Below are 26,459 nucleotides of genomic sequence, written 5' to 3' on the forward strand. Positions count from 1 at the left end.
TACAGCCTCCATGTGGGTTCTATATACCTAGGCTCCTCATTAGTACAATCAGCTTTGAGGTTTATATACCCTGAGGAAAGGAAAGTCCTTCCATCCAATACCAAGTCCAGAGAGTCACACCAATTGATGATGTGTGCACAATCACACTTGTGTCCCTTGCACTAGTGTCCTATCCTAAATAATAATTTACAATATGGAAATTTACACATGAAGCCATAAGAAATGAAGAAACATGCACATGTAAGTCTTAAATGATGATGTAATAGAAAATAATTCAATATTATATTATGGGAAATAAAATTTAAAAACTATGCATTTGTAAACAACTATGTGAATTTAATGAAATGCTGTTCATTGAATAAGAAACAGTGATTTTCATATATCTGGAACCAAAATGCATTGAAACTCACAATAAAATAATTTATTTGCTTGTTTGATTCCCATGACAGTCTGACCATCTTGCATTCCTAGCGCTCTACTGAAGATGTTGCACTTTGTGGTCTACTTGATATAGTATCCCACATAATTTTCTGGGGATCTCCCCACACTGGGGGAATCCAAATAGTGAGAGGTAAGAGTAAGGTAAAACATGGCCATCACAAATGGCTGGCATGGAGTTTTATATTTTGGTATGCTGCTATCCATCCCTCTTTCATTAGCAAGTTTAGGCAGCAATGTGCTTATACATATATGTGCCCGTGTGGAGTCTGCATGTCCTCCCTGCGGTTGAGTGGCCTCTGAAAGACATGCGTAAATGGGCATGCCTTCGCCGAAGGTTGGGCGTCAGGCTGGCAACTCAGCACCACAAAAATCTACTACCAATCATCAGCAGACCGGAGTTTCGCTGTGGCGACCCCTAACCTTGAAAAAGCCAAAAAGACAAACAAAAACAGTGGGTTGCTTACTGGCCTTCTTAAGCAAGGGGGGGGGCATATGTTTCTAAGTTTAGTGGAGTTTCCTTGCTTCCTTTTCCAAGAAAGTTGATTCTGCACTGGTCACCTACTAGCCACCTCAGTATATCTCCTCTAGGGTTTACTATCATACTTCCGAAGCAAACTCCATCAACTGCACTTTTGTCGAACACGGAAATTCAAAAATAGTAATGTCTAACACCAAAAGCCAACCTAGGAACAGTTTTAACATGGGTCGAGATAGGTGTTCACTGTTATTGCCGAACTACAAACCTCTCTCCTATCTCAACCCATGTTAAAACCAGTTCCATGGTTGGCCTTTGGTGTTCGACATTACCGTTTTCTAATTTCCATGTTCGACAAAAGTGCAGTCGACGGCGTTTGCTTCAAAAATATGATAGTAAACCCTCCTCTAGTACCTGGGCTTGCTACTTAGACCTTGGTTGTTGTTGCTGTAGTCAAGGTGATATTTTTCAGTACCAAGGCGCCAATCACCTACTGAAAATATGATGGGTTGATTAGTGCATTTGGAGCAGAAAAAAAATGGAGCTGCATACAGTAAAGTGCAAAGACAAGGTTTTAAATAGTTTATACTTTTTGAAGAAGGATTTCAATGAATAAATAAAAGAGAGGTATTTAATATTGTATCTATTATTAAAGTAGCCTGGCAGAGGGTCAAATCAATCAAATGTTTGGATAATGATGATTTCTGTTAAATTACAGTATGGAAATTTACATATAAAGACATCAGAAACATGCACATGGAATACTGGTCAGCCATGGAAGCTGTTTATACCCTACTAGCATCCTGGCAATGAGAGCATTTCTACAGAGACATCACCCCTGAGCAAATGTACCACTGTGGGGCATCCTACATCCACCCTTGTGAGAGAGAGAGAGAGAGAGAGAGAGTATGTTTGTGAGTGTGTGTGTGTGGTGTGTGGTGTGTGTGTGTGTGTGTGTGTGTGTGTGTGTGTGTGTGTGTGTGTGTGTGTGTGTGTGTGTGTGTGCTACTACACGTATGGTAATGAGTGCTACTATCATTAACTTGGGTTCACCGAGCCTATGTCCCTGGGCCTGGCAATTCTAGTGCAGTGCAGTTCTCTAATTACATGGTGGTAACTAACGAACCAAAAATACTTCTTCTCCCCAGTATAGGCAAACTGGAGTCAGGCACTCACTGACACCCTTCCCTGTCTGGCTGTTCCAGCACCTAAACTGTTATTGGAACTTGATCTGCCAATGATGTAGTTGTGGCTTGATACCTTATGTTTCAGTTACAGAGCCATCTAGTTAGCCAAAAATATTTACCATAACCATCTTCAGACCAAGGGGTACAGCAAAATAAGGAGGCATTTCTGAAATATTTAGATTCTATCCTTTACAATTATGTCCAAAATAATCTTTTCAATTGTAATTTCTCACTCTTGCTACAATTTTTTTTTAAATATTCTCTTTACAATCACCTTTTTGGATAATTTTGTAAATTCAGATAAATACCAATGCTGACAGATGTGAAACAATCAGGTGCAAATTGCAACTGTCAGACCACCACAACTGAAATGTTGACAGGTTGTGTTGATCCATATCTTAGAATGTCAGTGTTGGGTAGGTTACAGATTGAGTACTATGTTACAAGTCAGGGAAGGGGGGGAGGGAAGGTGAGTTTTTTGCTTTATCCCACATTCTATTTTTCTCTGAGCTTATGTGACCTTGCAGTTACATATAGTAATTTATGGTGACTCTCACAATAGGAAGTGCGGGGGGGGGGGGGGTTGCACCCTCAAAAGTGTTTTTGTGCGTTTTGCAACACTGGGTGTGTCACTGTTCTGAGCCTGGAACCTCCCAAGGTTTCAGTTGCACTTAATCACGTCAGTTAAATGACACAATTATTCATACGAAATCTTACCCAATCTGCTCAGATAGAATGTGAGTAGTATACATTTTACACATGTAATTCCCCTCAGTTCCACTTCTTCTATTTATGCAGTCAATTTCCAAGTAAAAACACTTTAAAACACTATCAGCAGCAAGATTATGAGAATTCTGTGTGCAGACAGTATTGTTATATATAGAGCAGTTTAATGATGTTAACGTGTTTCACTTTATAGGTACTGTAACATAAATAAGCAGATACTATTTTATAAGCACCAGAAATTATACCAGTATGTGTAGCATAAAACTTGCAGTCATTTCCTATTAGTTAGGATTCTTATGCTTTGGCATCATATTGTATTATCCTATGGATAAAATTATAATTATAATTTCTGTCATGAGCAATCTAAGATATTACAGTATGCTGTATCTGCAAGTGAATAAGCCTATACAGTGAGGTATATGACAAAGGTGGAAACTCCAATGATTTCTCCAACTTTCGCCCCATAGCTCTACTCTCTCCACTTGCTAAAATAATGGAGAAATGTATCCACAAACAATTACTTAACCACCTTCTCCATCACAATCTACTAGCTAACTGTCAACATGGTTTCCGCCCATTCCATAGTACCGCCACAGCCTTGCTATCCTTCACTAACTGTATCAACAAAAATCGCAACAATAATATGCTTTCTTCTGCTTTCTTTGTTGACCTATCAAAAGCCTTCGACATGGTTAACCACTGACTCCTCCTACACCTACTGAAGTCCCTCTCACTTGACAGCCTAGCTATGAACTACTTTACATCCTACCTTGAAAACAGACAACAGGCAGTTCTCTGGCAAAATCATCTTTCGAATCTCCTCCCCATCTCTCTAGGTGTCCCTCAGGGTTCCATATTAGGCCCTCCACTGTTTTCCATTTTTATAAATGACCTCCATCTATCAACAACCCTCTCCAACTGCATTCAATATGCAGATGACTCTACTGTAATTTGTTCAGCCACATCCCAAACCGAACTTCATTCCCTTACACAAAAAGCTTTCAGCACTGTAGAACAATGGTTCTCTAACCGTTGTCTTCTCCTTAATCCGAAAAAAAAACAAACTTTTGCTCTTTACACCTACCCAAATGTCTACCTCTCTACACTTCACTCTTACGGCCAATAATGGCACCCTTATATCTCCCGACCCCACCGCCAAACTCCTAGGAATTACAATTGATAATCACCTAAACTATGACACCCACATAAATACTACAATAAAATCAATTAACAGAAAACTAGGATCCCTTTGTAGAATTAAACCTTTCCTTACACCTGAAGCCAGGACCGCAATAGCTAAAACCCACTTAATCTCTACCCTGTTCTATGCTTCCCCCATATATACTAACCTTTCTAAAATAATCTCAACAAACTAGCCATATCATATAACAATATTGCTAGATTTGCTACAAATTCACCTTTCAGGACTCATCACTGTCTGAATCTAAGACAACTGGGCTGGCTTGAACTCCTTAACCAGCTACGATTTAACCAACTTACAATAGCCCATAAAGCCCTATACCAACCCAGCAACACTCCAATTCTTTCTGCCCTCATCATACCATATAATAGCCTGAAGAATCTACGCTCCTCAAACAAAATGTGGGTTCATACTACCTTATCAAAAAACCTAGCAGGTGACTCCTTGTTCTCTAACTCTGTTGGTAAAGTATGGAATCAACTACCACATGATCTTACTTCTCAGACCTCTCTCCCACAATTCAAAACTAATCTAAATTTTTTTCTCACCAACCACTGGTTATGCTCTTGCACCAACCCTGCCTAACTGTTATTCTTCACTGACTGTTACACTCTATAACCACTATATTCCTACCTATAAACCTCTATATTCTACACTCTATAAACTAACTTTTTTTTACTTAAATACTAATGCTTATGAGTCTTGTGTACTATTTTCCATATTTGACTATTTAATTCAATTTTACAATTTTTTTATGTAAACTTTAACTGAATGTTATACTATTGTATGTTGATGCCTTTTGTAGACTTATATTACTTTTAATTTTTCTGTACGTTTTTTTCTGGAGCTTTTCTCCCCGGGCCTCTACTGAAAATGGACATGTATCCAGTTGGACTAGCCCGGTCAACAAATGTAAAATAAATAAAATAAAATAAAATAAAAATGAGATATGAGAACAGCATATGATAACCTGGCAAGGTTTGTAGCACAGGTTGCTTTTAATGTTTCTTGACAAGAATGATCTGGACATAATATGTAGAACAGGTAGGCAAATATATGGCACACAGTATATGTCTCTGATGTTTCTGAAATGGCTGAAATGTCTGCCATTTACACCAAAATGATAACATACTCAGCAGCAATGCAAAGAGTAGCAGTATCTGTTCGATTGTAAGCACTACTTTTACAGGCTATATAGGTTTTACATTTTTTGGTAAAGTAAAAAGTTGAAGGGAGAGGTTGCCACCTTCTCACTTAATAGGAGACTTCTTAAGAAAACTTGATGTCATTCTGGGGGTTGGATGAAGAATGCAAGAAAATGTGTTCATATTTTAGTCAGTCATAGGAAAAGCTATGCTAGAATTTACAAAGGGAGAGTGCATTATTCCAAATTACAGCTGGTATGTTATAATCATTAATAATACTGCAGAATGTCCATTCCATAACTTGGCCCTCCACTTATGCAATCCACGATGGCAAGATGTCAATTTATGGAAATCCTAACTTATAGGAAATACCTGCTTACCTTATGCTACATTCAGTGACATGATTTATAATGCTTAGAAATCAGTTCTCTGTTATTTTATGTTATTTGTTCAGTAAAGCATGATAACTTCATGACACTGGTTTAAAGTGACTCTGTAGGCAATAGGAACTGTCAAAATCCAAATGAGAATAATGTTTTAGGTGTGACCACCAGGAAACTGGCTTATAAATTTTAAGTGGTGAGTTGAAAGGGGTTAGAATTGTAAAACATGCTTGAAACAAACATGAGGAAGGACTTAATGGCTGAAGGATACGTCACTGTGAAAAAAAAACTCTAATACACTTACCTCATGCCAGCACATATACATAATTTTGTACACAGTATCATCAGCCAGCTGTGGCCGGTAGAGCCGCTGTCCCTTGATGACAAGTTCACAAACTTCATTGTTGCTGTTGCGTTCATATGGCATCTTTCCCATAGAGTAAACTTCCCACATCAGAACTCCTGTGAGGGAAACAAATTGAAAATACTCAAAATCATCAGAAATTACTGTCCTAGTTTCATTCAGCTCCTCTCTTAATTCTACCTGAAAGAAATTTAGCTGATTATTTTGTGAAGTCCTATGTGCAGAAGAGCATGGGAGTCTAAACCCATATTTTAGTCTCACTTTATACTAAAGCCTTTTATTACATACATTCTGCACAAAGGCATCTGACATATGTTAGCTGGTGTTCTCACTACTGAACATAATGCAGTTTTTTAATTTTATTTATTTACTTTTTTATTGGAATAAGTTTCCCATGAAAGTCCAACTGAGTAGTGCCCTTTCTCAGTTTCACTGGGGAGAAAGCTCCATCATAGGCATCATGGACATCGTTTGCATTGTTTCATCATTTGCAGTCATTCATGAGTAACAGTTCCATTATTCAGACATTCTTGACATCAGTTACATCATTTACAAACAGTTTATATTAAAAATAACAGTTACATGGGTTGTTTATGGATTTTTTTAATAATGTTTTTTTTAAACAAAAAAAGAAAAATGTAGCAAAGCTAGACTTTCCACTGTGTGATACCTTAAACCTCTTGTATCAGAGGCAACATGGGATATATGCAAATTACCCTTTAAGGATATCAGGTGTTTCAGCTAAATGACAATTCTGAATGTCCATGACTTTTTCTTTTACTTTTAAGTCTATTTATGCACAATCTCAGGCCAAAAGCTGTTTCCCATTGTGACTAGTTTGTTTGTTTGTCACCTTTACTTGATTTCCAGGATTCAGTAAATATAAAACACTTTGCTGTGTATTTCGAAAGAAAATGCTAATATTCTTTAGTGTTCCTTAATTGTGTCATGCAGTTGTCATTTCCCACTAAGTGTGCATGGGGTAGGCAAATAGTCACCAGAGACATTTATCTGAAATATGTATTTTTGCTTGGGAAAGCATACAGCACTAAGAACTGTAAGCACTGTACTAAGGTTAAAAATGTGACAAAATAGGGAAGGTGGTAGGCCGGTAGGCATTAAGCACTTAGTGAACACTGAGGATGAGAAGCAGACTACATCAAAGCAACCTCAAGTGAATAAATCTTTTTTTAAGAAACAATAAAAGAGAAGTATGAAGTCAAGAAACGTTCAAAGTTACCGCTGTAGGAAAAACTATTCTGTCTCTCTGTACGGGTGATGATAAACGTTTTAGCAGCCTGTCTTAGGAGATAAAATAATCCAAGTTCTAACTGGCAGCAGAAGCTAACAACAGACATTGCAAGCAAAAAGGTGTTACTTTTTTGGGAATGGTTACTACATTCCTTAAAAAGGTCCATTCTTTGGCCTAAGAACATTCTATGGACCAAGAATCCTACAGGACAATTCACAAAAGAGAATATATCTATAAAATGGTCACTAAAACATCCCTCCTACCTTTTTCAGTCAGACCTTCAATAATGTAAGAGCGAGGGCTAGTTCCTGCATCTTTGATTGAGTATTACAGATTCATTTAGGAGTACTAAAAGATAGTTAGGCAAGCTAGAACAAGTCAGTTGGACATCCACTGTTGTTGGTTATCTAGTGAAGGTTTTTTGGCACAATCTTTGTTGGTCCTTTAGACTTGCTGCAAGGCCTATATGTAATCTTCCACTGCTAAGAAAAAAAAACATGCTCTCTTTTCTTCGTCATCTTCAGAAGGTGTTGGATGGAGTAAGTTGTGTCTCACTTTTAGCAGGATACAAGTAAGATCAGCAGTCACACTTATTATGCTTACTCCCAGTAGACGTTGTAAATGTGTGCATTAATGTATACATGTATGTATGTATCTATTTATATATTTCTTTGTTTATGTATGTGTTGTTAATCAGATTAGCCCTAGTGGCAGGTCCCATTTTCAAAGGGCACCCCAAATAGGCATTGGTCTTCAGAAAATATATTTGTTTTATTTTCAGAAAGTATTAACCTCAGGAATACATTTTATAGTTAGAAGTCAGGCTGTGTATCTTCCCCTAAAAGGCATAATTATTATTATAATTTCTTAAAATCTAAATGAACTCACTATTGGAATCATTCTTCCTCCTCATCAACAACTCCTGCTGCACAGGAGTTTAACCAAAATGCCATTGCTTTAACCAGTAGCATAGCTAACCTGGGGCGAGAGAGGCAACTGCCCTGGGTGAAAAGTGTTGGTGGTGCAATCAGTCAATCCCGATCTCCCTTTAATGCAGTTCTGGCTTTTAAGGCTGGTATTGTATTTGCAGTCAAACCTGAACACTATAGTGTTCCATGTGTGGTCTAAGCTATGGCAACTGCTTGCCACATTTTTTTTTCCAAGGTAAAACATGAGCACTGTAGCCCTCAGTGCAGGCAGGGTATAAACTGTAACAGCTGTTTGCTATATTTGTAGCAAGCAGTTTGCTACAGTTTAAAAAGATTTTTTTAATTAAAACATGAGTACTATAGCACTCTGTGTAGGCAGGGCAGCAAAATTTTGAGCCAGAATTAGAGAAAGCTGAGAGACATGCCCAACCCTAGAGAATACTGCTGTTTGGCACCTTAGTGCACTGAAAGTGTACCCACTTCCACAAATATAAAAATATAATATAGGAAATGCACTTGTAGGTATTTATTATAGATCCACGGTGGTGCAGCGGTAGCGTTGTTGCCTCACAGCAAGAGGTTCTCTCGTTTGAGTCTCGGCTGGAGTGCGGGGAGTGCCTTCTGTATGGAGTCTGCATGTCCTCCCCATGGTCGAGTGGCATTCTGAAAGACATGCGTGAATGGGCGTGCCTTTGTTAAAGGTTGGGCGTCGAGCTGGCAACTCGGCACCGTAAAAATCTACTGCCAATCATTAGTGGACCGGAGTTCCGCTGTGGCGACCCCTAACAGGGAAAAGCTGAAAGACAAACAACAACAACAACTTGTAGGTATTTATTAATAAAATAAGTTGCTGAAAAGTATCTGTCCAAATTCAGGACACTTCACTCTGTTTACTGTATATCTCTGATATATCCTTACACTGCTTGCTCTGTTCTCCATGCTGGAACCTTACCAAATCTTATCCCTTCTAGCCATGTCCCACTATTAAACTCATGCATGTATTATTACTGTCAATGAGTAAAGTTCAGACTGTATTTACTTTATATTTCACATGTTTATCTCTTAGTGCAATGTCTTACTGGTTTCTTCACAGATGTTTCATTACTGTGAATAATTATACTTTACACCCCAATCATTGTATGTTTGAAAATGCTTATAATCATTATCATTGTTTCTGTCACAAGAATGTGTGTCATCTGGCCTGGGTCATGTCTGAAAAGGTTCTTTGGACCACAATAGAAATGTCATAACTAAATAAATAAATATAAACACAAATATTTATTCAGGACATAGATTAAGGCTATTTAGAAGGCACCCGATTCACAGTCTCTACCTAGCAAGAAAGTGGGCAGAGCAAACTGTAGAGGATCAGCAGAAATAGTCCAAATGCATAGAAGAATTGTAAAGCTAATTCTGCTGACAGGACCATTACAGTTCATTAAGCTAAAAAATGACCACTGCTTACTCTTCCTTCTGATAAGTAATCTAGGACAATGGTCATACCTGATGATAGTGTTTATACTTTTCCCAACTAAGCAGTCAGTCTGTCTACTGTCAGCTACCTTACTGATATGCTAACTTATTTTGCAGCTAGTGATGGATATCTTGTAGGAGATAGATAAGATAAGATAAGATATGATACAGGATAATCTATCTTGTAGGGGGTGGCCGCAGTGGTGCAGAAGTTAGCGTTGTTGCCTCACAGCAAGAGGCTCTCCAATTCAATTCTCAGCTGGGGTGCCTTTTGTGTGGAGCCTGCATGTCCTCTCTGTGGTCACATGGGTTTCCTCTGAGTGCTCTGGTTTCCTCTTACATTCCAAAGACATGCAGTAAGTGGCATTGGACACTCTAAATTGGCCGTAGGTGAGAGTGTGTATGCAAGTGAGGGGTATGAATGAACTACCATGGCAGGGATAGCCGCCCGGTGGTGTAAACCTTGGCTCGAGATAGTTATCACTGCTGAAGTGACACTCAACCCCATGTGCAAAATGGGAAAAGGGGATGAGGATGGATGGATGGATATCTTGTAGGATTTATCTAATTGTAAAGAAGATTTACTCAAACTAGTTGCCGCAGCTCACAAAGAAAGAACCACTATCATTAAGCAAATCTAAGATTTGATAGCTTTAGCAAAGAAATCGGCTGCTACAACAGAACAATTTAGAAGCATGCTTGACTGCATTTACAGGCTTTTTTAATGTTGTTAAAGTAGAAATCATGACTACGTCTTTAAATATGTAGGCACTGTTTGGTAAACCAACAAAGAACTTGGTCATTCACACAAACCCAACTCAATTTTGCTGCAACAAAGAAGCCTTTCCTTTAGGAAGCATACCATCTCAGCAGTCCAGATAGAAAGTGAGGCCAAAACGGAAGAACCCAAGCAGCCTGAGGGACATGTATAGCTTGTAGAAGGCAGCATAAAACAAGCAGATAGAAATAAATCATCCAGTGTCTGTCTTCGTTTTCAAGTGGAGCATTCTCTATAGTTCTAGCTCCAGAAAAAATAAACAGAAGCTGGTAGAAGCTAAGTCAAAGAAATAAATACAATATAGAAAATAGAAATATTAGTAATACAAACTCCAATTAAAAAGATTCCTGTCTTCTTTACAAAGGTCTAACTGGCTCCAAGAACTGTATCTCATTGTATGTAGACCATCTTACAGGAGGAAAGTTTGCCGGCCATGTTCACATCAGTAGAAAAACTGCAAGATAAAAAAATGATGTTCTTGGTCTTTTCCATTGCTATAAAACAGATTTCAGGATATCCTTGTCTAGCACTGATTCCTCGGACATCTCATCAGCAGCATTAAATAGCCTTTCTGCTAGTTATGGAACAACACACCAAGCTAGCAAATCAGTGGGTAACACAATATTCAGGCTGTGGTGTTTTTATTCAAGATCAGTGACTATGACCAAAAAACAAAATTTGCAAAGATAAACCATTAGATGTGCTTAATCAAAGTCTATTTGTAACAAACAAAAGGACTTACAGGCTAATTATATACAGCCTTTTGGGCCAAATAAATTGGAATACACTCTCCACATAACTCAAAAAAGCACTGTTAAAGAGGTTTCCTTGGATTTCTGAGATTTCACAGTTTAAAGAAATTTCCTTGGATTTCTGACATTTTACAGTATTTGGTGAATGGCCCTCAGCATCTAGTTCTTCACTAAATTTCTAACTCCAAATGTTTGTTTACCTCGGGATGTAAATAGCTTCACTTTTCTTTATTTAGATTATAGTTGTAACTTCCCTTTCCTTTAACTCTGGGATCATGTAAACTTCAAGAACTCTTACAGCAGTATAATGTATGTGTTCTCCACTTGCCCTTACCTGATTCCAGTGATACCTCTGTGGCCCTTCTGTCAGTTAATGCCCTGAGTCACTGTAAAACCTCTAAGTACTCCTAGTCTGTATTATGACAATATTCTAATGCCTTTCCCTTTCAACTTCATTTTCCTGCTGCTTAAAATTTGCTGGCCATTCCATTGTTTACCCTGTCACAAGACACATTTTTAGCTGCTTTCGTCTGTCCTTTAGGTGCAATAAATATAACATTTTCTCTATTGAAATAATTTAGCACTGCATGGAAAATGCACACTGGCCATTTTCTTCATTTTTTTAAATTCTTTACTCTGCTATTGTCATGCCCACACATTTACTACATGTTAAGCATATAAGACAAATAGCCCACAATGATTTTCAGTAATATCATGTATTCTGCATACGGGTCACTCATGGGGCTGCAATTTGCCAGTTGTGCAAAATGTTTTACGAAGCAACTAAAACTGGGAGACTCAAAGTGTTTCAACTCATCTCCTTAAGACAACTAAAAAAGATGGAAAATGTGAGGCCAAAAAGGAAGAACCCAAGCAGCCTGAGGGACATATATAGCATCTAGAAGGCAGCATGAAACAAGCAGATAGAAATAAATCATCCAGTGTCTGTCTTTGTTTTCAAGTAGAGCATTCTCTGTAGTTCTAGCTCCAGAAAAAATAAACAGAAGCTGGTAGAAGCTAAGTCAAAGAAATAAATACAATATAGAAAATATAAATATTTGACTCCTACAAAGATCTCAGGCCAGAGTTAGCAAAAAGGTAACCATCTTAGTGGAAGGTGTGAAGATTGGGGAAAGATGGGCGTAGGCAGCCAGCCTAGTCAAATAGAATTTGATATATAATTCTATAATTTGTATATATAAATGTAAAATACAGACTTGTGTTCTTAAATGAAAGAAAACACTGGAAAATGTGAACTTTAAGATTGTAGCAACATTGCCATCTGCTGTAAGGAAAACTAAGCCAAGCATTTCAAATGTTCTTTGAAGTTAAATTTATCTAAATAGTGGTGCCGAAGTGGCCGGCTGAACACATTCTTTCTATTGTCTTAACTTAAGGAATAATTGCTACAGTGTACATGCGAAATGTCTTTTATTGTTGTAGTTTCCTGAGCAGGTGTTAGATTGTTAAATAATGCAGCCTGTTGGCCTGGGAACTCCAGACTAAGTGGCAAAATGATGTAATGTGTATACTGGGAAAACCTAAGTGTCAAAATGATGTAATTTGGGAGGGCCTAGCAGAGCTGTTTGTTAGTGAGTTTAAAAACTATTGTTCAGAGAGAGACTGTAAGCATTTTGATCTTGATATCTAACTTATCAGCACTCTGCCTGTTGTCTTATGTAAGTAGTGTCTTTGAAGTATGCTTTTTGTAGTAATAGCTAGGAACTTAGAGAAGAAAGTTAGACAAGTGTTTTTCTGTAATATCAGAACTTTCTTACTGTATTGTTTTAAGTTTCTGTGTGATCTCTGAACTCTTAGATATCACTGTGATGTAGTAGTATTGTCTTGTGTTTTTAATTATTTATTATTAAATATTTTAAAACCTTTACCTGTGGCTGTTTTATTTAGAGATAAGTAAGCTCTAGAGTACATTGCATAAGTACAGAGTTTATTGTAATAAGCCCTTCCAATAAGCCTTAGACTGATTAGTCACATTACCAATTGGATAATAATATTGTAGAGTAATAATTGGACACCATTTTAAGGGCCTTTGGGTAGCTGATAAGTATTAGCTGGTGGTGGCAGAAATTACTACCATATATTTGGGGTAAAGGGGCACAGCTGGAGAATCTGTGTCAGCCTTTCCCAGGAGTGTCTGTGAAGTTGTATAAATACTTACCTCAAAGTGTGTGTGGTGTGTCAGCTACCTGGGCAGGGACACAAAGTACTGGTGGGACAGAGAGGGTATTGGAGGTTAGCTTGCCAGCTAGGCTGAGATCTGGACCCTACAGCTGTGCCAGTGGGGAGCCTTATTGGGGACCTGGAGAGCAAGGGAGCAACCATCCCCAGAGTGATTGTGATCTCTGTGTGCACTTAAGCGAAATTGCACTTTACTGTGTCTATTTGTTATCCTTTCCTCTAATATGAGACACCCTCCCTGGTGTTAGTGGTAAGGATTGAGGCTCCTTGATTGCTGGGCCAGGACACGGTCATCACATTTGTGGTGGCAGTGGTGGGGATAAGATATCTTCACATTTGTGGTAGCAGTGGTTGGGATAAGATATCCTCACTCTTGTGGTTTGTAGTGGTTGGGATAAGATATCCTCACTTGTGATTTGCAGTGGTGTAGGTAGAGTGAATCCTGTAGCTTATGTGCAGTGATCTCTGAAGGTGTTTTGTACTCTAAATCAGCCATACAGTGTATACTCAGAGTTCAGATCACAATTGTTTTATTTCTTTTGTTAGCTTAGTTAGTCAGGGTAAGCAGGCAGAATGTCAGCAGAGGAGTATGGAAAGTTGAGAAGGAGCCAGCTGGTGTAGATGTGCCAGGCTAGGGGACTGATGCATGGAAACCTGACTGAGGCAGACCTGATTGCAGCCTTGGTTACAGCTGCATCAGAAGACAGCATCCAGGAGGACAATCAGACTGGCAGTGGAGATACAATATCCTCGGAGAATGGACAGCTCAACCTTTCTGCGAAGGACAATCAGACTGGCAGTGGAGAAACAATATCCTCAGAGAATGGACAGCTCAGTCTTTCTGCAGTGGACTTAAAAATCCAGCTGGAGCTAAAGAGACTTGAGTTGGAGGCCAGGTGTTTTGAGATAGAAGCCGAAGAAATGGAGCATCAGAGGAAGCATGAGAGGGGAATGCTGACTCTTCACCAGAGTAATGGAGGTAATGGGGAAGGGAGTAACTGGACCCCAGAAGCACAACAGGTCAGTAAATTTCTTCCACAATTTAAAGAGGGGGATAACTTTGATAGTTTCATTCACATGTTTCAAAGGGTATGCAAACAGTATAGTGTTGATCAAAGGCTCTGGGTATGGTTCCTGGCCCCCTTACTCCATGGGAAAGTTGTAACTTGTATATCGCAAATGCCTGACTCTGTCTGTTTTTATTATACTGTTGTAAAGAAATGTCTGTTAGAATGTTTTACGCTAACACCTGAAATGTATAGGAAAAAGTTTTGTGAGCATAAACGCAAGGCAGATGGAAATGTATGTGAATATGTTGCTGAACTGAGCACTTATTTTCATAGCTGGGTGAGTGGATGTCAGTTCACCATTTTTGAAGGGCTGGCAGACCTTTTGGTGAGGGAACAAGCCCTTAGCACTTTGCCTGAGGACATGGGGATCTGGTTAGCTGATAGACAATGTGCTTCTTCAGATGAGTTGAGGAAGAAGGGAGACCTATACCTGTTCAGCAGGGCAGCCCTGCATAGGAAGGGGGACCCCCAGTACTACTCATGGGTCTAAAGGAACCCATGGTGGGCAGCACAGACTGCCCCAACAGAATATGCCAGTAGTAGGGGAAGCCACTAGTCCAGGTACACATCCAGGAGCTAGGGTTAAATGTTTTGAATGCAACCAGTGGGGCCATGTGGCATACAGATGTCCACAGAGGTAAGGTGGGGAACCAAAGGTGAGGGAGCCAGTAAGTAGGAAAGATACAATGCCAATAGTGGGTTGTCTTGTGACAACAGGGGTTATGGAACTACCATCCTGCAGATGTCCTGAGAGGGAAGGATTTGGATGAGGCAGTACTATGTACTTATGCAGTTACACACAGTGAGGCTAGGAGACAAGCATGTGGGTCTGGTAGCCTGGTGGAGACCCAGAAAGACCGCATGCTTGCAGCCAGGACCGGTGAGGTGGTTACTTCGGGGAGGTAGCTACGCTGTAGCAGTGAAACTGAATGTGAGCCACAGCTGCTTGTGGGTACTGATGTTCCCTTGGACAGGGTAACTGCAAAGGTAGAGGTGAGTAGTAGTACCCTGGCTGACAGTGAGGCACAACTGTCAGAGGATGCCAGACTTCTAGTGGAGGGGGAGCTGGGAAGGGTTACAAGGAGAGAGTTGAGACAGGCTCATATCTCAGACTATACATTGCAAGGCCTGAGGAAGGTAGCTAAGGGGGCACCTGATTCTCAAGGGAAGGGGGAATCTGTATACTGGGACAAAGGGTTACTATACAGAGAGTGGACCTCTGAGGGAGGGCTAGAAGGTAAGAGAGTACAACAGTTGGTAGTGCCTAGAGCCTATGATCTGGCGCTTCTAGCCATAGCCCATGATATTCCCTTTGCAGTTCATATGGGCATAAAACGTACAAAGAGGCATATTATGCAAAACTTCTATTGGCCTGGAATTTCCAGAGATGTAACAGGGTACTGCAGGACCTGTGAGCAGTGCCAAAAGGTAGGCAAGGCAGGAGACAAGGTGAGAGCTCCTTTGATGGCTTTGCCTGTGATTGAGGAGCCATTTCAGAGGGTAGCTATGGATATTGTGGGTCCTCTGAGTAACTCAAGTTCCACAGGGAAAAAAGTAAATCCTAGTGGTAGTGGATTATGCTACACGATTCCCTGAGGCAGTGGCTTTGTCCTCCATTGAGGCAGAGAAGGTGGCAAATGCTTTGTTAGAGATTTTCAGCAGGGTAGGTTTCCCAAAAGAAATACTAACTGACTGAGGTGAATCTGTGTCAGCCTTTCCCAGGAGTGTCTGTGAAGTTGTATAAATACTCATCTCAAAGTGTGTGTGGTGTGTCAGCTACCTGGGCAGGGACATGAAGTACTGGTGGGACAGAGAGGGTGTTGGAGGTTAGCTTGCCAGCTGGCTGAGATCTGGACCCTATAGCTGTGCCAGTGGGGAGTCTTATTGGGGACCTGGAGAGTAAGGGAGCGACCAGCCCCAGACTGACTGATCTGTGTGCTCTTAAGGGAAACTGCACTTTACTGTGTGTATTTGTTATCCTTTCCTCTTATATGAGACGCCCTCCCTGGTGTTAGTGGTGAGGATTGAGGCTCCTTGATTGCTGGGCCAGGGCACGGTCATCACAGAAGGTTCTTCTTTTTTAAGTGAAAAGTGATTGCCTGACTATAAAAAAGAAATTTATGGTTTGTAATCCAGTCTTTCCCCTGGAGTTCCAGGAATCTCTGAGCATTTTCCAGTACATCGTGAGCATCAATGGTGCATGTCCCATCTCCACAGCATTTAATAAATTGCTGGAAGATTTGTGACATATTATTATAAACTGCACAAGAATGAATATTTTGTAGGTATAGCTGCAGGTGTCAAACTTTCACACACTGGCCCAGCACTTATCTATTTACCAGGCCCGTTTGTTATATGTATAAGAATTTCCAAGACAAGACAAAGTTCCAAGCAATCTTTCTCAACAAAAGGATAATGGGCATTCGGTCCCTGTTCCTTGAATAAGGAATCTCTACAAGCAAATTAGAGTCTCTCTCTCAAAGAGCTCCTGATCAGTTTTGCTAACCTAAAATCTCATACCTCAATAATGTTCACTTAAAATCCCACACTCCAAACATATCACCTTTCAGAAATTGTAAAAGTTAATCAGGGTCACATAAGACTGGGAAAAGAAAAACACATCCTATCAAAGAAATGTTATGAACAGATGACAGTTGAGAGCCAAATATATGGCTAATACAGTCCTAATGAAGTCCATCTAAGACATAATTATTCATAAAATTATCATTCTTTGATTTTTAAGAGGTTGTAAGGAGCTTCATTAACCAGACCAGATTTATTCAAGAATCTCATAGCATATCTTGCAGTATTTATACAACAAAACACAGATAAGAAAAAAAAAAACAGTGGTTGTAACTTCAGCTTCACAGAAGGACAAGTGGACATTAGGTAAAAAAGCATGCACCTCTTCTAACCTGGCTGCCAGATTGCACATATCTTTGTTGTAGGTTGCAGACATATTCAGGTAGTGTTTGATATGGTTATTAAGGAAAAGGCATAATAATTAATCAAAAGAAGTTCGGAAGGCACATTGCAAAATGTGATGAGGATTCAAAGAAATCAGGTCTCAGTGCATAAACACTTGCATTAGCTATCATATATCATGCAGAACAGATGTGGGTCCATACACTGAAGTTATAGGTTGTATCAGTGGCTGCAACTATAAACACAGATACTCTTGCTGACCAGCCAACCATGGTTCTCTAAAATGACAAAGAAGAAGAACAGAAAAACAAAGACAACAGATTAAGTGCTTTTTTATCCGGTAGAAGGGCACCAGTATAGGAATTCCCCCAATTTCAAGAAACACTTTTTATATATTACCATTTTATTTGTCTTCATCAAAGATAATTTCCGTATTTTCCTGCATCTTACAACATAATCATCAATTTAACAACCACAGGTTGGTACACTTTATTAAAATACATAAAATTTAAAATTTACTTCTCCATTACTAAATTCAAATTTGAGCAAATATCACCTTTGAAGGGAAAAGTATTTGAAAATAAAACATAGTCCAAATTATATTAACTATTTCTAAATAAATCCATCTTTGAAGAAAAGAGAATTCCATACCAAGCTTACAAACCATTGCTTGGACTGCAAAGGTCAGGCTTTCCTCTCATCTCCCCAATCACACATCTCAATTAGGCATGCAATATACTGTTAAACTTCTAAAGAATACAAACCAATTGAATAAATAAACAATATATTATTGTTCATTAAACTGTTACTACACAGCGAACCAGTTTCCCATAATCCCTTATCAAACGTTAAGGCTGCAGACATACAAGTAGCATAATATCTCTAAAGAAAAAAAAAATAGGTGCTTTAACAATCATAAACCAGCAAATTGGTGAACATACTTAAGAAAGCTATTCTCATATTTCAGATGTACTCTTTTAAACGTTTCTGAATAACCCACACTATGAGTTTATAGTATCATCTTCTGTTTTCTATAAATCATAACTATTTCCTTTTCAGGCATGACAATATGTCTGAGCAGAACTAGTAACAACAAAGAAGTAACAAACTGATCAAGTTTAATTCAATTTGACCCACTGAAGCCTCTGTGCTCTGGTTAATTATAGCACAGTCTAAAAAAGCTCACTCTGCTATGTTGATTGACATCTCAGCAAAAAAGTATACTCTGCTCAAATCCCAATGTCATGGAATGGAAAATCATGGAATCCCATCTCTCCCAAGGAAGGGATCCAGGCTAATTCAAGTGCTACTTGGCTTCCATGCTTCAAATTAAGTAGCGTCTTACTCAGCCTACTTTTTTCTAGTGCATGACACTCCCCTGCTTGTCTCAAATCCAGGGAATCCCATCTCTCCCAAGGAAGGAATCCAGGCTAATTCAAGTGCCACTTGGCTTGCATGCTTCAAATTAAGTAGCATCTTACTCAGCCTACTTTTTTCTAGTGCGTGATACTCCCCTCCTTGTCTCAACTCCAGGGAATCCCATCTCTCCCAAGGAAGGAATCCAGGCTAACTCAAGTGCTACTTGGCTTGCATGCTTCAAATTAAGTAGCATCTTACTCAGCCTACTTTTTTCTAGTGCGTGATACTCCCCTCCTTGTCTAAACTACAGGGAATCCCATCTCTCCCAAGGAAGGAATCCAGGCTAATTCAAGTGCTACTTAGCTTCAATGCTTCAAATTAAGTAGCGTCTTACTCAGCATACTTTTTTCTAGTGCGTGATACTCCCCTCCTTGTCTCAACTCCAGGGAATCCCATCTCTCCCAAGGAAGGAATCCAGGCTAATTCAAGTGCTACTTAGCTTCAATGCTTCAAATTAAGTAGCGTCTTACTCAGCCTACTTTATTCTAGTGCGTGACACTCCCCTCCTTGTCTCAACTCCAGGGAATCCCATTTCTCCCAAGGAAGGAATCCAGGCTAATTCAAGTGCTACTTAGCTTCAATGCTTCAAATTAAGTAGCGTCTTACTCAGCATACTTTTTTCTAGTGTGTGACACTCCCTTCCTTGTCTCAACTCCAGGGAATCCCATCTCTCCCAAGGAAGGAATCCAGGCTAATTCAAGTGCTACTTAGCTTCAATTCTTCAAATTAAGTAGCGTCTTACTCAGCCTACTTTTATCTTGTGCTCGACACTCCTCTCCTTGTCTCAACTCCAGGGAATCCCATCTCTTCCAAGGAAGGAATCCAGGCTAATTCAAGTGCTACTTAGCTTCAATGCTTCAAATTAAGTAGCGTCTTACTCAGCCTACTTTTTTCTAGTGTGTGACACTCCCTCCTTGTCTCAACTCCAGGGAATCCCATCTCTCCCAAGGAAGGAATCCAGGCTAATTTGAGTGCTACTTGGCCTCCATGCTAATAATTAAATAGCGTCTTACTCTCCCTACTTTTTTCTAGTGTGTGACACTCCCCTCCTTGTCTCAACTCCAGGGAATCCCATCCCTTTCAAGGAAGGAATCCAGGCTAATTCAAGTGCTACTTGGCTTCCATGCTTCAAATTAAGTAGCGTCTTACTCAGCCTACATTTTTCTAGTGCGTGACACTCCCCTCCTTGTCTCAACTCCAGAGAATCTCATCTCTACCAAGGAAGGAATTCAGGCTAATTCAAGTACTAATTGGCTTCCATGCTAATAATTAAATAGTGTCTTACTCTCCCTACTTTTTTCTAGTGCGTGACACTCTCCTCCTTGTCTCATCTCGAGGGAATCCCATCTCTCCCAAGGAAGGAATCCAGGCTAATTCAAGTGCTACTTAGCTTCAATGCTTCAAATTAAGTAGCGTCTTACTCAGCCTACTTTTTTGTAGTGCATGACACTCCCCTCCTTGTCTTAACTCCAGGGAATCCCATCTCTCCCAAGGAAGGAATCCAGGCTAACTCAAGTGCTGCTTGGCTTCCATGCTTCAATTTAATTAGCGTCTTACTCAGCCTTCTTTTTTTCTAGTGCGTGACAATCCCCTCCTTGTCTCAACTCCAGGGAATCCCATCTCTCCCAATGAAGAAATCCAGGCTAATTCAAGTGCTGCTTGGCTTCCATGCTTCAAATTAAGTAGCGTGTATGTGCTATTTTACCTATACTAGCTAAATGATATATGTAGGCTAAAAGAAACAGTTAAAGTTTTTTCTCAGTTAGCAAACCAGCGTTCGCAGCCGAACCTCATAATACTATTTAATCCCGCTAATGCATATACTGCATAGTAATTTTTATTAAATGCCACTAGGTGGCAGCAGAGGTCCACACTCAACTACTGCCTTAAGCGTACTTCAGGATAGCGCATTTGTGTATCCAGCCCAAATAGCGGCAGTAATAGTGTGTCTAAACATCTAATTAAACTGATTCTGCAAGATACAAAGTTAAACAATTAAAGATACCCTACAAAAAGCCACTAATGCTTGCTGTCATGCCCAAGCGACACTTAAAGTGTTAAACCTCCCATACCTTGGTTTTACCGCGAGTTCAGTGCAAAAGAGCTGCTGTGACACTGATTGGAATTTGACCACGTCTCCTCACAGCTCCTCTTGTTTCTTAAGCCTCCTACACCCACTCAGCCCCCTGTTTCCTCCCTCCCCTCACCTGACAGTCTACCTACGTAGTCTATATGTGTATGGTCCCACCTTTGGCACCATTTTCAAATCAGACACCCTCACTACGGTCGGTCCCCACTTAGGCTGCTGGTGTGCTCTCTGGTAAGCTTTGTTGTATTTAAAGGTTTCTTGTCATATTATTGATCTGGTTGCTTAAAGTGAATGTCCACTGCTTAAGCTTTAAGACTACAGTCGCACATCAATATACATTGCATTTATTCAATACATTCCTTAAGCTCTTTCATGATATGTTGTACGAGGCAACTGGTGTGGTTTTTTGCTAAAACGTTGTTGCTGTTAGCTATTACTGTTTGTACAGTTACTGTGTGTTAAATTTTAGGCTAATGCTATTCCGGCGGAGCCTTGCTTGTACCTGGTTGTTACTAGTCTTATACTGCTTAATGTGTACCTTTGGGGGCTTCAGCCTCATATATTTCTGCTTGAATAGCACACAACACTTGTGCCTTTTCCCCGTATTTTACTAATGTTGTATTGTACCTATATTGTGCATCCCCCTGTTTTATATTATCTTATACACGCATCTAGCGTCACTGTCTTAGCCTGCCTTTACTCACATATAGTGAGTGCTATGTTGCACAAATCAACCAATTAATTATACAGAACATTCTACATGCTTATATCTTGTGTTTAAGTGAGTACTGTAATGTACTATTTAACTTATGTTTGTATAGCTCTGTTTTAGTGTCCCACATAGCTTCCCAAGGAAGGAATCCAGGCTAATTCAAGTGCTACTTGGCCTCCATGCTTCAAATTAAGTAGCGTGTATGTGCTATTTTACCTATACTAGCTAAATAATATGTGCAGGCTAAAAGAAATACGTAACTTTTTTCTCAGTGAGCAGACTAGCGTCCACGGCCAAACCTCATAATACTATTTATTCCACCTAATGCATACACTGCATAGTAATTCATATTAAACGCCATTGGGGGCAGCCAAGTTCCACACTCAACTACTGCCTTAAAGGAAAACAACGGGATATGCCCTACTTCAACTCAACTTATTTGAACCTTTTCTCCCTATTCCCTCCACCAACCAAAAAAAATTAACAATGCTGCCCTGAAAAACTGTGATTTCCTCTGTTTTCCTTCAATGCTACATTCTTTTCCCGTACTGTATAACTTTCACTTGAAAAAAAATTTCTCCTGCCCTGTAAAAGTTAGCTTTTGGCTCAGAAGCTGTGATGTCACAAGGGCTACAAATCAGCAGTAGTTCCCATACAAGATACCGCCCAGAAACCTACATCATCCCGGCACTATTAGCATGCTATTGTTAAAAATCCCTCCCCCCCCCCGCCTCTTACGTGATGTAAGAGATTCAGACCTTCCCACACCTGTAAGGTGTTGAATACTTGCTGCAGGGAATGAGAACGCTTTTCCATGGTGCTGTATCCTGCCGAGTGGTTTATCTAGCTGGACATCTGGGAACACGTGGACTCCTTATCCAGAGTCTCCTACTGCATTCAGAATTTGCATTTCAACTCATTTCAACTGTAAGTTTTTTTTTTTACAGTCTGTTCCCTTGCAAACATGAAACTTCATGCTAAGGACTAAAAGAAATCCTGTTTAAAACATCCAGCAGCATATTTGTGTGTTTTAAACAGGATTTCTTGCAGTCGCTAGCATGAGGTCTCATTTTTAAGCTGTGAGCGTGTTTAGACGACTTGTCTTGCAGCCGCTAGGATGGGGTTTGACTTTAGAGGCTTTAAAGTCAAACCTCATGCTAGCAAGAAAGTTGTTGAACACACAAAATGAACCTCATGCTAGCGACTGCAATAAATATGCTGTCCGGATGCTTTAAACAGTATTTATTTCAGTCGCTAGCATGAGGTTTCACTTTAAACCCTGTGTGTGTTTTAAACAGGATTTCTTGCAGTCGCTAGCATGAGGCTTCACTTGAAAGCATCTAAAGTGAAACCTCATGCTAGCGACTGCAAGCAAAAGTTTAAAAACACACACAGGGTTTAAAAGTGAAACCTCATGCTAGCGACTGAAATAAATACTGTTTAAAGCATCCGGACAGCATATTTATTGCAGTCACTAGCATGAGGTCTCATTTTTAAGCTGTGTGCGTGTTTAAACAGCTTTTCTTGCAGTCGCTAGCATGAGGTTTGACTTTAGATGCTTTAAAGTCAAACCTCATGCTAGCGACTGCAAGAAAAGCTGTTGAAACGCACACACAGCTTAAAAATGAGACCTCATGCTAGCGACTGCAATAAATATGCTGTCCGGATGCTTTAAACAGTATTTATTTCAGTCGCTAGCATGAGGTTTCACTTTTAAACCCAGTGTGTGTTTTTAAACTTTTTCTTGCAGTCGCTAGCATGAGGCTTCACTTGAAAGCATCTAAAGTGAAACCTCATGCTAGCGACTGCAAGCAAAAGTTTAAAAACACACACAGGGTTTAAAAGTAAAACCTCATGCTAGCAACTGAAATAAATACTGTTTAAAGCATCCGGACAGCATATTTATTGCAGTCACTAGCATGAGGTCTCATTTTTAAGCTGTGTGCGTGTTTAAACAGCTTTTCTTGCAGTCGCTAGCATGAGGTTTGACTTTAGATGCTTTAAAGTCAAACCTCATGCTAGCGACTGCAAGAAAAGCTGTTGAAACGCACCCACAGCTTAAAAATGAGACCCCATGCTAGCGACTGCAATAAATATGCTGTCCGGATGCTTTAAACAGTATTTATTTCAGTTGCTAGCATGAGGTTTCACTTTTAAACCCTGTGTGTTTTTAACTTTCTTGCAGTCGCTAGCATGAGGCTTCACTTGAAAGCATCTAAAGTGAAACCTCATGCTAGCGACTGCAAGCAAAAGTTTAAAAACACACACAGGGTTTAAAAGTGAAACCTCATGCTAGCGACTGAAATAAATACTGTTTAAAGCATCCGGACAGCATATTTATTGCAGTCGCTAGCATGAGGTTTGACTTTAGATGCTTTAACAGGTATAGTTAATTTTTGCTAGATGCTTTAACAGGTATAGTTAATTTTTGCTTCTGCAGACCTAACATGTACATCTTTACCTTTATATTAATTAGCTTGCAGTTAAGATATTAGGGACACGATCTATGATCTCCATGAGACAGGACACCAGCTGAGTAGGGTACTTTTTATTCACTAGGTTATTTAGTGAGTGTTTTAGGCTTAATATAGGCAATTACGGAAAGGATGGGAAGTATAGGTTAACGAGCTGTAGGACTTTTACTTTGATTATTTTATTCCTCTATTCCAGTTTTATGAATATATTTTTTAGTATCATACGACAACATCAGTCTTTATTATAGTAGTTTAATGCTTGTGAAGGTAAACGGGCAAGTCTGTAACACCAGTAGTATCCCGTGCTGCCACTATCTATAGAAGTTACTTAACACTTTTAGATTTGGACCCATGCCTATTTTAATAATTGACATTTTGTCATAACACTAACAAGGGCTAAATGAATGGTTCAAAGTTCATACATAATATTATTTGCCAACTTGTAGTTTTATGAATGTTAGTGTTCAATAGCTTTTTTTCGCAAATAGACTAGTTCAATACAGGTCCAATGGATAATGTTAAGTTGGTTTTTAAACTTTTGAGCCAAGTTGGGGTGGAACATAATCTAGCCTACAAGTATGGGTGATGAGACTTTACTAACTCTGCTTTACAGACAAGTCGGGATGGTTAAATTCTATGAGATGGAATTTTCCCAACAGTGTTTATATACACATTAATTTATAGCTTACATCTCTCATATTTTTTGAACTATACTAAATGACCCAAGAAAAACGTTAGGTGCCCGTATAAGTAATTTTCACACCAACTACCAAGCATTGGCTTGACTTCAATCATATGGTCAGGTCGCTTGTTTTATTTACATACCACACAGGCAGTAGAATTGAGATTGTCTATTGCGAAGCAGCCTTTCACGTTTGCTACTAAGCAGGTTTCACCGTATAATATCAGTATGGATTTAACCTGATGAAACTTTTTTATGATCAAGACAGCCTTACAGGTTTGGCGTAATCAATTTGCTTCAATTAATATTTCAAGCATTGTGATGTTGTACAGAATAGAACTCATGTTTATATTTATTGTTATTTCAGCAGAAAGAGCATTATGATAATTGAAGGACAGCTTTGTAGTTGAGTTGAATATTATATCTCTCATCAAGCTTGGTTTTAAGTGAATGGTTTGGTCGTCATATTCATTTACACACAGTAAAGGCGAATGAATTGAAACTATCTGCTGAGAGGCATTGCTTCTACGTTTTTCACTAGGTTAATTTTATTGCATTCATTTGCAGTACATATTGTGTAGTCAATCTTATGAGAACTTTTTATATAAATAGGAAGGGCACATTTTAACTAGTTTTAACAGAAAGAGTAGTAACATCATTGAAGTACAGCCTTCGTATCAAGATGTCAATTATTTCATAATTAAAGAAGAGTTGTTATTGGTTGTTAAATCATTTAAAAAGTAAGCAGCTTGTGGTATGAAATTAGATCTGAAGAAGCGTGCACCTTAGCACGTGAAAGCGCTCATCTTTCATCATCTTTTATTACTTTTATGCATTTAACTGAATAAAGCCTTTTTGGAACTTCTCGTGGTGTGTCCTGAGGTTTTTACCTAGAATTCCTTGGATTTATTTGTTGCTGAAGGACACTTTGGAGAACGGAAACATTATTTTCATATTGATTTTTTTTAATGTAGTAATACTGCAGCTGGTCATTTTTCCTCACTAACTTTGTCGATCCATCCTTTACCAAATATTGTTCCTTTACCAAATATTGTGTAGGATGCCACGGATTGCACTGAACACTCTTCCCAGTGTAACTTGTGTCCCTAAGAAGGCAGATAGGATTATGAGAAACAGAGCGTTTTATTATCTACACTTATTTACAATATAAACTGCCATGTAACCTTGAAAATAGCTTTCTTATTACGCTACTTTAATTCTTTTGGAATTGACAGGTATGCCTCATTGGTTCGGACGTAAGCATAGTGTGCTGTGACTGATTTCTTGCAGCAGTCTGTGGTTTACTTATCACTAACTTTTGTGTTTCTGGGTGTGTGATCAATTTAACAGTTAAAACAAGGTTTTCCAAAATTAAATAAATACATAATAAAGTAATCCTTTCTTCACCTTTGAGCTATTGACAGTGTGGGAATTTGTTTTTTTCAAAAACGATGGTCATCCTGTGAATAACTTCAGCACAAATTAAAATGTCTGAATGTCAAATGACTTTAGATTGGAGGGAAGTTATATGTTTACTCCAGTATATAGTATGATCTTAGAGAGTTTATAGATTTCTTAATTTAATTTTTGCTGAGCGGTTTGTTGATTTACTGATGGTCCTTTTGATGGTGGGAAATTGCATGGATAAATCCATCTCTATTATGATTTTTTTTCAGATATTTTGACTTCCAGACAATTTCAATCAGTGAGACTGTGTCATGTTATTACAGAGGTTGACTAAAAAGTAGGGGCTCCTTTTCTGTGTGTGTGTGTGTAAGAGAGG

The 26,459-nt window shown here is 39.2% G+C and overlaps 1 protein-coding gene across 1 annotated transcript in view; it reads right to left on the reverse strand.

Moving 5' to 3' along the window:
• Nucleotides 1-26,459, reverse strand: part of BTK (Bruton tyrosine kinase) — a 728,232-nt gene that overhangs the window by 34,831 nt on the left and 666,942 nt on the right. Inside the window, exon 18 of the mRNA XM_044057123.1 lies at nucleotides 5,863-6,020. Coding sequence (XP_043913058.1) covers nucleotides 5,863-6,020 — 158 coding nt within the window. The remainder of the gene's footprint in view (nucleotides 1-5,862; nucleotides 6,021-26,459) is intronic.

This window comes from Protopterus annectens, chromosome 15.part0 (assembly GCF_019279795.1).
Source record: "Protopterus annectens isolate FY-2018-M chromosome 15.part0, PAN1.0, whole genome shotgun sequence".
NCBI lineage: Eukaryota > Metazoa > Chordata > Ceratodontiformes > Protopteridae > Protopterus > Protopterus annectens.